Consider the following 17,053-nt stretch of genomic DNA (forward strand, 5'->3'; position numbering starts at 1 on the left):
TAGCCACATCATCACAGTCTCTTTAGCCACTGTTTGCTTAATGTTTTACAATTAGTTACAGCTATCACTAGTGAGTTTGTATTAAGGCTTGAATGTTAAGCTCTTCATAGTAAACATAATCTTTAGTATAGTGTTCTTTATCTCTACATTAGTCACAGTTTCTGAGTTTAATAGAGGCTTCTAGAAGAGGTATGGGGTATGATCTAGAGTTGTGACTGCCAAGACTGGGTGCATTATGATTGGAGTTTGTTTATATCTCATGTGACAAAGAAAATAACCATATGATCAAGACTAAAATACAGAAAATGTAGGAATATCACTTGTAGGTGTAACCCCTTTGCACTAGATAATACAATACATGAATAAAAATCAAAAATGAAGTTTGTATTATAGAGACATCAATATTGCAAGCCCTTATATTACTGACTTCTAAAACCCCATGTCTGTACTGTTTTGAGCTATTCTCCCTTCCTTTACCACGCCAACATACATACTTCATCTGCACTGGAAGAGAGAATGTCTAGAGAGAGAGCATATGTATGTGTCCATGGTTATCTGTATTACAAATAATATAATAGTGTATTGATTCCTGAATAGGCATGCTTATAAATATTGAGACACAGCTATGGTACATATATCATCAGTGAACTTCAAAGTATGCTACTCCCATTGTCATTCAAGCTGGAGAAGATAGGGGAGACAGTAGTGCCCCAAAACATAAATAAGAATAACATATAAATATTCATATACCTTTGCTGCATGGAGGAGAGAAAGATTAGAAGCTATTGAAAGGTTTTGTAGAATATTGCAAAATTCAATTTTCTCATGGTAAAACACCTGTAATTTCTGTCCCCTCAGACCTACAGGAAGTCTATAGCCCTTAAGAAGTATACTGACCTAAACTGAGGAACAAATTAAGATTTAGTTTGTCCAACCTGGCATTGTTCCAAATATTTTGAAATATTTACTCATGTTTCCAATGTTATAGCTAAACATGTTTTTAAAAGCAAGCGTTACAAAAAATGAATGGACATTTTTAATGTATGCTAGTGTCCTTATATTTGCTAGGTGATGTGACAAAACTGAACATATTTTTAAAAAGGAGAAACTAACTAAGTGTGTGTGTGTGTATGTATGTATGTATGTATATGTTGTGACAAAGTTCCTCCTCTACCTTGGTCAATCCTGCGCTTATTGGCAGATTTGCACACCTTAGTGATCTTCCCCTCTGGTGGAACCCACAGTCTGGGTCAACTCCTGTTGTATCTGATCAGGAGTTGGGAGGTTTGAGGGGAACCCAGGCCCACGCTCTACTCCAGGTTCCAGCCCAAGGCCCTGTGGATTGCAGCTGTCTATAGTGCCTCCTGTAACAGCTGCATGACAGCTCTAACTCCCTGGGCTACTTCCCCATGGCCTCCTCCAAACACCTTCTTTATTCTCACCACAGGACCTTCCTCCTGGTGTCTGATAATACTTGTACTCCTTAGTCCTCCAGCAGCACACCCTCTCACTCTCAGCTCCTTCTGCCTCTTGCTCCCATCTCCTCACACGTCCTTCCTCTCCTCTGACTCCCCCTCACCTGACTAGAGTGAGCTCCTTTTTAAACCCAGGTGCCTTGATTGGCTGCAGGTGTTCTAATCAGCCTGTCTGCCTTAATTGGTTCTAGCATGTTCCTGATTACTCTAGTGCAGCCTCTGCTTTGGTCACTTAGGGAACAGAAAACTACTTATCCAGTGACCAGTATATTTGCCCTCTACCAGACTCCTGTACCCCACTGGTTTGGGTCTGTCACTATATATATATATATAGAGAGAGAGAGAGATAAAAATTAGGAGCAAGAGATATTTACTAACTTAATAGCTTTAACTACTTTATTTAACCTGGTCAGCTGCATGGCATAAAAGCTACATTCATTCCTTGGATCTTTGAAAATAAATTTCAGCACAGTGCTTTTTGGCTCCGTTCAGTGGACTCAAATTTCTATATTTTTGAGACTTCTGTGGTACCAGAAGCTTTCTAGCTATAGTCCGATTTATTATTGCCTGCTTTCCTGGAAGCAGGCTAAATAGGGGCTGATGTTGTGTCTGAGCTAGACAATGAAACTATCGTGATTTTTGTAATAATGGATTTGATAGAAAAATATACAACAGTCTGAAGTCTATGAAGACTTTGAAACCCTTTGGAAAGAAAATGTAACTGTGAGGTTATGCAGAACTGATGCCTGCTGAATAGATATGATTTATTACTTGCATGCTGCTAAGCAGTATCTCAAGCACATTCAGCAACTGGCAGTCATTAAAGGTTTGACCATTTTTATGTGTATATTTTATATATACATTTTTCTGATGCATGAGTAATACTGTTTTTGGATTGCACTGTCAATGTCCATTTTAAATTGCAAACTTTTTGGGATTAGGAATCATGTTCTTTTTTCTTTTTTTGAACAGCATGCAGCACACATTATCTATATGATGATAATTGTTTCCTTCTTTGCCAGTGTTGTCTTATTTTAAAATCTCATGAATTTCAAAAGTGTTGCAGCTTAATCTCTGAAAATACAGATTTAGCTAGTCAGTGGTGAGGCAAAGGGAAATTTTATTAAAGATTATACAATCCAGCGGGATTTTCTTTTTCACAGTTATAACATTCTTTTTTCTCTCACTCCAAATATGACCAAATAATGGTACTGCTAACAATTCTTTTGACAATAGTTTGTGTCAATTAGACAGTACATACATACAAAAGTTGATCCTTCCAACCTCCTTAATTTTGGGTAGTGAATGTGTATAATTTGTGAGTTAAATCTTTGTTCACGATGAGGTGAGATTCTTATTGAACAAACCATCGCACCCTCAAACTGTCAAGCTCTCTGAGTATTGGGATTGTGGGAGGTAACACTCATTTGTAAAATTGCATTCTCACTATTTCAGTCAGAACTGCTAAGATCTTGAACTACATAGGACAGGAAATGTTAATTGTTGTGTTTTAGCCAATGTTATATTTGGTACAAGGGTACTTTATAATTTGGATTTAACTTTCCAGGGTTGCCTTCCTCTTGTGCTGATGTTTGATATGAAGGAAGAAATTGAAATAGAACCACAGATTATAACTCAACTAATGGAACAATTAGATGTATTCATCAGCATTAAACCAAAGCCAAAACAACCAAGCAAGGTTGGTGAAAACCTAACATAGTTTTGCAAACTATGAGATGTGTTCTCTGTACACAAAACCTCCATAATGCTATATGAAATATTGAACATTTCATTGCTGGATATTGCATTTAAAAGAGCCATTGACTGATTTGTCTTGTCTTCGCTTTGGTACTGCATTTGTGATATGACCACATTCTGTTCTGTTCCAGGAGTTGCTACCCTTTGGTTGCAGTGAAGCTGTACACATTAACAGCAGAATTTGGCTCATTAGCTTTCAGCTGAGAAGTAGTTTCCAATCAAAATGCATTTTTTTCAAATGAATTACAAACGTGACAAAAATATCTTCAGGTTGAATGTTGCATACTATACTAGCTCTGTTCAACAGCATTTTTTTATTCAATATTTGATAAAATTTAGGTCATCTGATTTGTCTAAGTGGCTGATCCTGCAAACCTTTAGTAGAAGGTAATGGAAGTAGCCACAAGTAAAACTGCTCTTGATTTGGTTTACAGGTTCAAATTTTAAGTCACACAACTCCCTGTTATTTTTAACAATCTCTAGGCCTATTCTGATTTGTTGAAAGAGTAGTCTTAAGTTCATATCTTTTTTTGCAGCAGGTAATGAGTGTAATAATTGAAAAATTAACCCTTTTAAACTGAGGACACCTGTCCTTAAATCTGCCCAGTTCATCATTTTCGGATCCTTGTCCAATCTATTATGTATAAATTTTTGACAAACAAACTGTAAAATGTCAGATGAACATTCTATTATGTCAGCAGTTTTGATGCTAAATATAGGAACACTTCAAGTCAATAAAAGGGACTATATCATTTTCATTTTGTACTTTCAGGCTCCTGTATTGATTTCAATAGATAGAATTTAATGCAAATAGAAAATAAACATGTTTTTATTGCATGAAGCATGTTTCTTGTAAATGTAATGAGAAACAAATGTGAGACTCTTATCTAACAACCATCTCTCTTGGCTACCCTCTACAGAGCTTGAACGCTTACAGTAGCTGTTAGCACCATTCCATCATCATAGTCAGGCCATAATTATCCTTCCTAACTTTATTAACTTCATTTAATTAAAAAAATGAGCAGTATTCCTGGGACAGACTGTTTTCACTTTTAAAGGTCAACAAAAACATTAAGAAAAATGTTTTAACCTTACCACAAACTATTGAATGCCTGAATAATCACTAATGGACATTTTGTTACTGCTATTTTATGTTGTGCTCTGACTTTACTGGGGATATGTCTTTACTGTGTGTAGACTACACTGGTATAATTGTTCTGGCATAGCCCCATAGTGTAGAAGCAGCCAGCACTGACAGAGAAGGGGTTTATCTATCGGTGTAGGAACAGCCACCTCCCCAAATGAAGTTAGCTATGTCGACAGAAGTCCTCTTCCATTGACATACCTGCACCTACACTGGGTAGTTATGTTGGTATGGCTACGTCAGTCACGGCTTAGGCTTTTCATATCTCTGACCAGCATAGCTCTGCTGACGTAACTTTTCAGTTTAGACCAAGCCTGTGGCTCTGAAGCACCATTGTAAGATTTGTGTTTTCATGAATTTGTATTATACCTTCGTATCAATCTCTTTTTTCTTTTTTGCAGTCTGTGATTGTAAAAAGTGTCGAACGAAATGCCTTAAATATGTATGAGACAAGGAAACGTCTCCTGGGACTTGAAAGTAATGGAGTCACTATAGCAGCAAATCCATCTACAATCTCATGCCACGTTGGCCTCTCATGTCCTGGTTTGGATATCTTGCCCTCAGCTGGGTTAGGACTCACTGGACTTGGTATATACTTTACTCTTGTTTTATAATGTTTGAAACACAGTTCACGTGTATTGGGAAGTACAGAACCAGTTATGCTTTTCAATTATGAGTGGTATTAGGTGTTGGAAAATTTAAGGCCCACCCTGACATTTCAAGAGTATTTGTCATTACAGAGCATCCTCCAATGCAGGGCCAGCTCCAGGGGTTTTGCTGCCCCAAGCAGCCAAAAAAAAAAGCAGACGCAATCGCGATCTGCGGCAATTCAGTGGGAGGGCCTTCGCTCCGAACGGGAGTGAGGGACCCTCTGCCAAATTGCTGCTGAATACCTGAAAGTGTCGCCCCGCACTGAGTGGCTGCCCCAAGCACCTGCTTGATAAGCTGGTGCCTGGAGCCAGCCCTGCTCCAATGTTTTAGTAATGGATAGTGGGAATAGTTTCAGTGTATCCTCTGAAAGATGGAGAAGTTTAGACATTTGAAAACTAAACTCTTTACCCATTCAACTTAATGTATATAAAGGGAGGTACTCCTTTTCGGGTAGGGTAATACGTGAAAGAGAGATTATAAATCAAGTGTGGCACCCCATTTGTGGCTTTCAGAGAAACTTTTATCCAAATGAACTCCCTTACTCCTGGAGATATTATTTGACTTGTTAAATAGAAACTTAAGTGGGTGAACAGGAAAAAGACTCCTTGACTACATGGAGGTAGTTTGCCATTTAACATTACTTAAAGGTTAGCATTAGGTAGCAACAATGTTTGTTTATGACTATAGTAACTAAATATTGAATGTCATTATTTCTTGAGAGAGACAAGGTGGATGAGGTAATATTTTCTTTGTTACCAACTTTGGTCCAATACAAGATATTACCTCACCCACCATATGTCTCTAATATTCTGGGATTGACACGGCTACAACGACACTGCAAACAACTATTTCTTCACTCATGTGTTATTGGCACTTTTCTGTCAGTATAAATTTAAACCAGGAGTGTTTATATTTTCTGTCTCTTTCTAGAAGAGAATTATTATGCCATAAATAATCCTGAAGGAATTATCATTTTGTATTTAAAAGCTATAACTGCTTGATCTTTGTTCACCAAAAATACATACAAGCTTATGTATAGATATATTATGTTTTTTCCACCGTACTTGGGTTATCAAACCTTCTCCATGCAGGACCATCACTGGCAGAAAAGGGGTCAAACGAGCCATATTTTCTTTTGACTCTCAATTCAACAACTCATTATGGTTGCATCCCGGAATCCATAATTGTGTCTTGGTGGAAGCTGGAATCTTGGCTTGTGCCATCTGTTTATATTTTGATACCATGCTCCTCCCCCATGGTACCAGTACTTTACACATTTACAAAACGTGCGGAGTTTTGTGGATGACTTGTGGATGTTGGATGGGGTTGTGAGTTCTTAGATGTGATGAGGTTGGCTAACAGAGGGAGGCAGCATGGTATTGCCAGGTGAGGATATGCTGGTTCCTCTCTCTTTCCTCCTCCATGCTTGCATCACTCTGTGCTCCAACAAAGGCACAGCTTAAAGAAAGTGAAGACTTGGCTGAGAGGAGGAGGGCTGTAAAGTAGCGGTTACCTCCTCATCACCTTTAAGCAATGCTTCCCAGAAACAGTGGAGAGACATGAAAGGGAGGAGTGAGAAGCTGCTTTTCGTAGCTGTATGAGCAGCAGGCAGAGGCACTTAAGTACTGTAATAGTGGGAGCCAAATTGATAGAAGGTGCAGAGATTCACCTTTGTTTTGTTTAGCAGCCACTGGTTTTTGGTGACTCCCCTTGCCCCATTTGCATGTGCACACTTCAAAAATCCCTGTCCTAAGTTGTGTGTATGCTATCTCAGCAGAAATAGCACTGTAATTTTTGTAAAGTAGTTTAAAAATCAACACAAACACTTAATATAACCCTTTAAAAATGTTATTTACAATTCCTGTATAAACAAATGCATAATGGATATAATTGTTTTGACAGGTCTCTTAGGTCCTACTGCCTTGTCTGTCAACACCTCTACTGCTCCAAACTCGCTCTTGAATGCCCTTAATAGTTCTGTTAGTCCTCTGCAGAGCCCAAGTTCAGGCACACCTAGCCCTACGTTATGGGCAACATCTCTTGCCAACACGAGTGCCACAGGTCAGTAGAAGTTAAATAGAAATGAAATTAGTTCTTAATTTTTTACTGGAAAGAAACTGAAAAAGCCAAACCCATTAATTCTTTAAAGTTTCATAGAAGGAAAGAATTCTTCTTCGAGTGCTTGCTCATATCCATTCCAGTTAGGTGTGTGTGCGCCACGTGCACGTTCGTCGGAAGACTTTTACCCTAGCAACACTCGGTGGGTTGGCTGGGCGCCCCCTGGAGTGGCGCCGCTATGGCACCGGATATATACCCCTGCCGACCCAGCCACCCTTCAGTTCCTTCTTACCGCCCGTGTCGGTTGTTGGAACAGTGGAGCGCGGCTTAGCTGACCTCCACTTCCCTAGCTACTCGTAGTTCTCGTTCGTTATTGTGTATATAGTTATATAGTTATAATCCTTTTAGAGAGAGAGAGTTATACTTTTTTTTTCTTTTCTTTACTATCATAGTTAGTTTAGTAATAGTTAGCGGGGTTCGGGGAGTAGCCCCTTCCCTGCACCCGGTGCCGGAGCCCATGCCCGGCTCACCGGGTTTCAAACCAGGCTCAGCCTCCACAAGCCAGTGCCGACAGGAGATCCGCACGACTCCTGTTTGAAGCGCCTCAGGGAATCGCACTTGACAGCTAAGTGCCCCATTGGCAAGGCTTTTAAACAGAGAAAAAAAGGAGTGGGACTTTCACTTACCCCTCCGCCTTCAGCACCGAGCGCTGGTCACTCGGCGGGCAGAAGCGCCTCCTCGGCACCAGACCGTGCCGCTACTGCCAAGGCCTGTCGGCACCGGCCGTCACCGGCACCGACGTCAACTCGGCACTGCTCCCTCTCTCCAAGGTCGAGAAAGCCTAAGACTCCTCCTGCTTCCGTGCCAACTGCACCGCAGCCAGAGAGCTCATCTAAGTCAGATCGCCCGGGATCGACACCTGCAGAGGCATCGATGACGTTGGCACCGTCGATTCCGGTCCCACGGGGCCGCCTAATCCAATGCCTGACAGCTCCCCGGCGCGCGCTGTGGTTGAGCTCCCTGCTCCTGCTGCTTCCGTGCCAACTGCACCGCAGCCAGAGAGCCTGTCTAAGTCGGATTGCCTGGCACCGACACCTGCCGAGGCACCGACGACGACGGCACCGTCGATCCCGGTCCCATGAGGGCCATCGAATCTGGTGCCTGACAGCTCCCCAGTACGCGCTGTGGTTGAGCTTACTGTTCCCTCCACGCCAGAGACGTTCCCAGCGGCGAGGGATCTCATTGCCAAGCAGCACCGTTCATGATCATAGTCCCACAGACTCTCCAGGTCTTGTCGGCACTCTCGCTCCCAACGTCACTTGCAGTCCCGGTGCTGTTCTCCTCCTCGGTACCAGTCGCACTCGCCGCACTGGTCGGTATCCCGTTCGCCGACCCGCTACTCTCGGCACCGTTCCAGCTCCCGGCACCTCTACAGGCACCGTGACTCCCGTAGCCGCTCCCAACCTCGAGCCTCGAGATCTCGGTCGACCTCCCGGCACCACTCTGGCCGCAGGTCCGGATCTCGTTCCAGGTACCGGTACACCTCCCAGTGCCGAGTTGGGCAAGGTCCAATAGAGACAGAGACTCTGTCCATGGCTTTTCAGCACCTCCATGGCCATCCAGACACACATCAGTGTCATCCCGTGCGGACAGCTCTTATGCTCAGGACCGCGATTCTGATGTGCGCACCAACAACCTGAGAACCCATCAGGACCTCCTACGGAAGGTAGCACTCAATATGGATCTCCAGCTGGAGGAGGTCCCGGAGGTAGAGGACATGGTAGTGGACATTCTATCGCCAGATGCCCCTCTAGAGGGGCCCTACCCGTTCATTTCGACCATCCAGGCGAATGCCGGTACTATATGGCAGTCACCAGCCTCTATCCCTCCTGGGGCCAGGAGAGTCCAGCGTAAATATATGGTGGGTAAGTTTATGGAGCTTCTCCCTCAAGACTCCCGCCAAGAGTTCGCTGCCCTCTTAGAGGAAGGGAAAAAGGTGGCCAGAACTTCCCTCCAGGCCTCGTTGGATGCAGCAGACTCAACAGCCAGGACTCTGGCCTCGGGTGTTGCCATGAGGCGCATCTCATGGCTTCACGTTTCAAACCTCCCGCCGGAGCTGCAGTATACCATTCAGGACTTACCATTTGATGGTAAAGGCCTCTTCGCGGCAAAGACTGCCCCAGGCTGCAAAGCCTGAAGGACAACAGGGTCCTAATGCGCTCTCTCGGCGTGCATACGCCGGTGACCAAACGCAGACCTTTCTGTCTCCAGCCACACCGCCGTACTCTGTGCCTAGCCAGAGACAGGACTTTGGCAGGTGGCGCGGCTGAGGTGGTTGCAGACGACCGTCAGGACCCCAAGAGGGCCAATATCAAGGTCCCTCGCAACCACTACCGGGACCAAAGACGAACTTCCGAAGGTGTGCCTGAGGGCGGCATGCCAGTTACAGGCCGGGATCCCACTCCTACTTCTTCCTGGTGGGGTCCCAGTTAACTTCAGATCGCTGGGTCCTACGCACACTGGAGTATGGGTACCACCTCCAATTTGTTCCAACCCTGTCCCTCTTCAGGGACCCCTCTCACGAGCAATTCTTCTTACAAGAGGTGCAGACGCCGATGGACAAAAGGGGAAAGAGGTTTTACTCCTGTTATTCCCTAATCCCCAAGTCGAACGGAGGTCCCAAACCTATCCTACACCTGCGAGGACCCAGCCAGTTTAAGATAAGGTTGAAGTTCTGCATGGTATCCCTGGGAACCAATATCCCGTCCTTGGATCCTGGAGACTAGTGTGCCGCCCTCGATATGAAGGACGCATACTTTCACATCGCCATCTTCCCTCCACACAGGAGATACCTCCGCTTTCTAGCCAACCATCAGTACTTCCAGTTTACGGTCCTGCTGTTTGGCCTTCCTACAGCCCCACTGGTATTGACCAAGTGTATGGCCTGTGGAAGAAGGGAAAGAATTGACGAGAATTTGTAGGGGATCTTAATGCATGTCAGTTTGTTAACAAGAGTTAGGCCAGCTGTAACCCTAATGACGTGAGACTTGTAGAAGCGAGGATTGTGTGAGGCGAGCAGAAAAGAACTGTGTGAGAAGTTATTACGACCTTGCACTGATAATTAAATCTGTAGGCTGGCGCCCAGAAGCTGAGAAAAATAAGATAGCAGGATAGCCTATGCATAAACAAAATGCATCTGTTGCTCATAATGTCTGTAATATTGCTTGCTATTGTCTGTAACAAAGGTATAAATGCTTGCTGTAATTGTTTACCTGTGGAGAGACCTGTCCGGGACTGGGGCAACCCAGTCTCCTAGGGCACTCCCTCCCTCAATTAATATTGCTTGAGAAATAATAAAGTATTTGATTTTGCTGCACCCAAACTAAAAGCGAGAACTGAGTTTTTCTCCAACAATTTGGGGGCTCGTCCGGGATGGCAACGCCCACGGACCCACAGGCAGCTGCTACGGATCGTTCCCCTTCGAACCCCATGGCGCCACAATAGAGGTAAGAGACCTTTTGAAATCTCTATTGGGGGGTCGGAGGAGGACTGTCTGTGGGGACGTCTGTGTCTGTTGGGCTCATGCCATCTGAACTTATTGACTGTGCAGCAAGATCAGATGCAGAGTGGTATTGGGGGAAAGCCCCAATCAGGTTAGTTTATAGCAGTACTGGGAAACTGCTGGGTTGGCCAACAAGGTAATGCATAAGGTAATGCATTAGGTAATGCATAGTGAGATGCATTAGAGATGCACCGGTGCTGAGGGGTTTTTACCGCCTCAAGAGGGGTTATCATACTGTCTCATAGTATTGGGTCCGGACATAAGGTACAGATGCATCGTGGTAATAGGAAATAAAGGCCTTGGTGTGTGTGTGTGTGTGTACACCAGTGTAAGTGACTGTTACTGGAAGATGCCCAGAGTACCCTGTGAAGCGAAAGCTCGTGACCAGGACTACTCTAACGCAAGCCCGGTAACTAGTGGATCTTTAGGAGATCCGACCCATGGTGGGCTGACTCAGCCTGGCATCGTCCGGTAAGGAAGCTACCTGGGTCTAGGAGTGTGTGTACCCTTCTTCCCTTCCCCTTTCCTTTTTTGTGTGGGCTACTGACAGTCTGATCATCTCACTGGATGCAATCAGAGTAAGCGGCACCGTCTCCCAGAGACTAGCCGACGCTCTTTGCTGAAAGGAGGTGTAGGAGGGTCGTGGCCATCCTCGTTAGCCTCTCCTGTGTGAATACCCTGTAGGGAGAGATCATTAGTTTATGTGCCACTAGCGCGGACAGGGCACCCTCCGTGTGTGTGTAAGTGGAAAATGGGTGGGGGACAGTCTAAATATTCCACCTCACCCCCTAAGGGTACCCCAGCATATTACATGTACGTAAATTATGGTCCTGAAACCTGCAGACATTTAGACAATTGGAATCTGAACACGCGTGAAAATTCATCTAAACAATGCCCATTAGAAGGTACCTTCGATTTAGATAAACTTACATACCTCAGAGGAATCTTAACTTCAAAAAAAGCCTCTGATACACAGCGGGAGCAGTTTATGTATTGGTGGGGGGAAGCAACAAAGAGACTCCATGAGTCTCGAGTGCGGAGTCTAAAGGACTCCCAAGAAAAATTAAAAACTCAAGTACAGGGTTTGATACATAAATGTAAGACATCTGAAAGTTTTCCTGCTCGAGCAAATCCCTCTGCTCCTCTTTATCCCCAATTAGTTAAAGCTGATAGTGAGGAGGAGACTGCTGAAGACATAGTAGATTTTTTTCAGCAGCATTCCACGGCCACAGCCGTCACATCCCCCTGCCCCGAAATTCTTGTCAATTCTTTCCCTTCTTCCACACTCCCCCCCTTTTGTACTTCTAGTACAACAGATATTCTCAAATCTCTATTTGCATTAAGCCATCGATTTCTGATTTTACCTCAGATGTTTCCACCGTAGGGGTTTTCATTGGATGAAATGACAATGCATGATTAGCATGGACATGAAAGGTATTACTATTACTACATGTTTTACAACAACAATAACATAATCCTAAACTGACTAACAGCAATGCAAGCAATAATATACTCAGAGCAAGCATATGATGAGGTTGTTGTACAATTCTGGTTACAAAGCATAATACATCATACTTAGTACACAAAGTAGATACTCTATAAACTGTATGAAAGGCATTCTTTTCAGCTTGATATATATTCTGAAGTATGTGAATTTGTCCTTGTAATTCAGAGATTCTTTGAACCTCTGGTAACAATGAAAGCAAATTTTGAAATCGATCAGGCATTTTCATCAGAAGGATCAGATTCGGGTGGACTAGTGGGAGGATCAGAATCACTCACAGGTGGAGAAGAAACTCCTTCCGTAGGAGAGGAAAGAATTTGTGTACTAAGTATGATGTAACCAAACACGCCAGGCTCCGCCTCCATCCTCTCCAAGTTTGGCTCAACTCAGTGTACCGCCCGGATAGGGACCCAATGGTCACAATAGTCACCATTCCCTCGAGCACCCTAGGCTCCCTAGAATGGTGGCTAACTCCCTCCCTGGTGTGGGCAGGGATGCCTTTCCATCCGCCCCAGCCCTCAATGTCCCTGACGACGAACACGTCATTTCTTGGCTGGGGTGCTCACTTCAGTCACCTTTGAGCTTAAGGCCTTTGGTCATCTCAGGAGCTGGCATTCCACATAAATGTCCAAAAATGAGAGCAGTCTGCCTGGTGTGCCAGGGGTTCCAGCAGCAGCTGCGAGGCCGTGGTGTCTCAGTGTTTACAGCCAACACAACGGCCATGTGCTACATAAACAACCAGGGAGGGACATGGTCTTACCCCTTTTGTCAGGAGGCCATCCATCTCTGGGACTTTTGCATAGCCCACTCGATAAATCTGGTAGCGTCCTTTCTCCCAGGCGTTCGGAACACCTTGGCACATTGACTCAGCAGGTCTTTCCTGTCTCACGAGTGGTCAATCTGCCCCGATGTAATGCATTCTGTTTTCCAGAAGTGGGGATTTTTTCCCCACATAGACCTGTTCACTTACAGCGAGAACAGGACATGCCAGATGTTCTGCTCCTTCCAAGGTCTCTCCCTGGGATTGGTCTCGGACGCTTTCCTGATGCCGTGGAAGGGCCAAATCCTTTATGCCTTCCCACCGTTCACGCTGATTCATAGGGTCCTGCTGAAACTCCACAGGGGCAGAGCGCGCATCATTATGATCATCCAGGCAGCACTGATATACTACGTTGCTCGACCTGTCGATAGCCGACCCAATTACCCTGCCACTCCTCCCAGACCTCATAACTCAGGACCACGGCAGGCTTCGCCACCCGGACCTGCAGTCTCTTCACCTCACGGTGTGGCTGCTGTGTGGCTAAACCAGGGTAGCAGGAAGCCTTCCACCTGGTCAACGTACCTAGCCGAGTGGAAGCGTTTCTCCTCCAGGTGCAAAATGCTTGATCTTACTCCTACTGAGGTCTCCATCCCCTCTATTTTGGACTACCCCTGGTCTAAAACAGCATGGCCTAGCGGTATCATCTCTGAGGGTACACTTGGCAGCCATCTCTACTTTCCACCCAGGCTAAGGTGAACATTCCGTGTTCGCACACTCTATGGTTTCGAGGTTCCTCAAGGGCTTGGAGTGCTTATACCCTCAAGTACGCCGCCCAGCCCCAACCTGGGACCTCAGCCTGGTTTTAACCAGACTTATGTCTCCCCCATTCGAGCCGTCAGCGACCTGCTCGCTGCTATACCTGTCTTGGAAGACAGCTTTCCTCGTAGCCATTACATTGGCCAGACGAGTCTCCAAGCTCAGGGCTCTTATGGTGGTTCCACCGTACACTATGTTCCACAAAGACAAGGTGCAGTTACGACCACACCCGGCTTTCCTCCCTAAGGTGGTTTCGGCCTTCCATGTTAACCACACTCAGCGCAATGGGGGCAACAATTGCACTCCCTGGATGTCCGTAGAGCGCTCGCATTTTATATTGAGCGGACAAAACCATTTCGTAAACCCCACCAACTCTCTGTTGCGGTAGCAGACCGAAGGATGGGCCTACCCGTTTCCTCTGAGGATCTCATCTTGGGTGATGGCGTGCATCCGCACTTGTTATGATTTGGCTCATATTTCCCCAAGCCACATCACCGTGCCTTCTACCAGGGCTCAGGCTTCATCTGCTGCCTTGCTGGCTTGTGTACCTACCCACGAGATCTGTCGCGTAGCTCCATGGTCCTCGGTCCATATCTTTGCTTCGCATTATGCTCTGGTTGAACAGTCAAGAGATGCTGCAGCCTCTGGCTCAGCAGTTTTACATTCTGCCACATTTCACTCCGACCCCACCGCTTATGTAAGGCTTGGGAATCACCTAACTGGAATGGATATGAGCAAGCACTCGAAGAAGAAAAGACGGTTACTCACCTTTGTAACTGTTGTTCTTCAAGATGTGTTGCTCATATCCATTCCAAACCCACCCTCCTTCCCCACTGTCGGAGTAGCCGGCAAGAAAGAACTGAAGGGTGGCTGGGTCGGCAGGGGTATATATCCAGCGCCATAGCGGCGCCACTCCAGGGGGTGCCCAGCCACCCCAGTGAGTGTTGCTAGGGTAAAAATCTTCCGAGGAACGTGCACGCAGCACGCACACACCTAACTGGAATGGATATGAGCAACACATCTCGAAGAACAACAGTTACAAAGGTGAGTAACCATCTTTTCTTCAGTGTATTTTCTTGTAAATGCATAAATATCCAAATATGAAGGATTTTTAAACTAACATAATCGTGTTTTTATAATGTCACATGCAACGTGGTAGGGATTTTTTTAAATAGGAAAAATATCTTATCCAAAGTGTTGGATAATGCATTAAGTATTGTGTTTGATTGGTCATTTTCAACATAATTGTAATTCAAAGGTTTTATATAAAATTCAGCTTTTATTTAGCCTGATGTACTCAACTTGTCAGTAAACCAGAAATTACTTCATTTTTGTTACAGGTTTTTCTGCTATACCACATCTGATGATACCATCTACTGCCCAAGCTGCTTTAACTAGTATTCTGCTATCTGGAGTGCCTAATTATAGTCAGAACACTCCATCTCCCCCTCCTGGCTTGACTCCCGTTGACATTCATGTCAATGGCATGCAATCCGAGAACAAAAAAGGTTCAGCTTCTTTAAATGGTCATGTAAAGGTAAGTGGCATGATGTTCAGTCTGGACAAGATTATCTTGGTTTGCAATGAGCTTCCTCTAAAAAACTCTGGGGAAAAAACCTAATTGCTTTCATCCATTGTGACTCTTTAAGATCGTTTATTTCAAATTGTAATAAAAATGCTTATAAAATGTAACTGGAAAAAATTAAGCCAAATTATCCCAAATAAGAATCTTCTGCCTGCCTGCATGGCAAGACAAGGGGGTCAGAAAGAAAGATTTATTTAAACATGTTCTTGTAATAATTTCAGACGTCAAATATCAAGTATGCTGCACTATCTGCCTCATCACTAGGAGAAAATGTGTTGAGCACAAACCACAGTGATTCATCAAGGCAGACAAATAGTCATAGCACCTCAGAACAAGTGACCACCAAGTCAAATACAGCAGAAGGTAAGTTTTAGCATTCGACCTGTGTTATTCTGGTTGGTAATGGTAATAGTTTGATGGTATTTGTTCATTTTGCAGACAAATTATGAAAGGTAAGATTAATTTTTGTATCAGCATTTTATCCTCAGCCACTCTGGAGCAAAGCGTGCCCCCCCCCCCCACCCCGCAATACATGTTGTCCAATGGATTATGTATTGTCTGCATGTAATAGTTGCACCACTTTAACTATACTGGCAGGTAAAGCTAGTGTGGATGCAGCTAGACCTGTATAAATTGGCTTACACCATATGTAGTTTTATTCCCATGTGGTAAGCTATATCAGCATAAGCACATTTGTAGTAGTATAACTGCATCCATGCACAGATATAACTATAGTAGTTAAAAACTCGCCCCCTTAACCTACATAGTCTACTGATACTAAAACTGTTGTGTAGACTAGGCCTAACGGACATTGAATCATGGAACTTTTTTTGTGTGCGGGTCTGGTGAAACCTCATTTGAAATGCTGTGTGCAATTTCGGTCAAGCCTGTTCAAGAAGTATAAGTTCAGACTGGAACACGTGCAGTGCTACTGAGATGATTGGGAAATAGAGAGCTTACCTTAAGAGAGGAGACTAAAAGAGCTTGTCTTGTTTAGGCTAGCAAAACAAAGGCCGACAGGGGATATGACTGCCCTTCCTGAATACATCAAGGGGGCAAACATTAAGAAGGGAAAATAGCTATTTAAGCTAATGGAAAATATTGGCACAAGAACAAATATGTAATAACTGGCCATAAATAAATTTAGGCTGAAAAATAAAAAGTTTCTAACCATCAGTGGAGTAAGGTTCTGGAACAGAATTCCAATAGTAGTAGAAGGGTGAACAGCTTAACTAGTGTTAAAATGGAGCTTGATAAATTAATGACAAGGATTATAGGGCAGAGTTACTTGTGATAGCTGCAGGGGACGGAAACTGGACTTGATGACCCAGGAGATCCTGGCTAGTCCTATGTTCCTGTTTCTATTATTTAATTGATTAATTTAGTTCTTTAGCTCTTAGCATAGTAACTTTCCATTTAAAAAAAAATCCACTCTTTAAAAAAAAGCTATTAAACAAGATTGTGGGGACTGGCTAAATTTCTTTCTAGTCAATACTGACATCATACAAAGCTAGTCTGTTCTCTTTTGCTAGGTTCATGATCATCCTAATAATGACTTAACAAAATGTATATACACCAGTAAAAAAGAAAAATATTTGAGTAGTGAGAATTTAAACCCAAGATATTTGTGTGGTGTTCATTGCAAACGCAATACTAGTTTCCAGTGGAGAAATTTTCAACTTGACATTTGGGCTAAGATTTTAAATAGTAACTGGTGATTTTTGGGTGCCTCAAATTTTG

At 44.0% G+C, this 17,053-nt stretch overlaps 1 protein-coding gene across 3 annotated transcripts in view; it reads left to right on the forward strand.

Annotated features, from left to right (window-relative positions):
• The window catches only part of BICC1 (BicC family RNA binding protein 1), a 223,286-nt gene that overhangs the window by 186,313 nt on the left and 19,920 nt on the right, over positions 1-17,053 (forward strand). For all 3 annotated transcript variants that reach the window (XM_050958574.1, XM_050958575.1, XM_050958576.1), the window contains 5 exons: positions 3,043-3,174; positions 4,779-4,965; positions 6,931-7,089; positions 15,069-15,265; positions 15,535-15,676. In XM_050958574.1, coding sequence (XP_050814531.1) covers positions 3,043-3,174; positions 4,779-4,965; positions 6,931-7,089; positions 15,069-15,265; positions 15,535-15,676 — 817 coding nt within the window. The remainder of the gene's footprint in view (positions 1-3,042; positions 3,175-4,778; positions 4,966-6,930; positions 7,090-15,068; positions 15,266-15,534; positions 15,677-17,053) is intronic.

Source organism: Gopherus flavomarginatus, chromosome 6 (genome assembly GCF_025201925.1).
Source record: "Gopherus flavomarginatus isolate rGopFla2 chromosome 6, rGopFla2.mat.asm, whole genome shotgun sequence".
NCBI classification, from domain to species: Eukaryota; Metazoa; Chordata; order Testudines; family Testudinidae; genus Gopherus; species Gopherus flavomarginatus.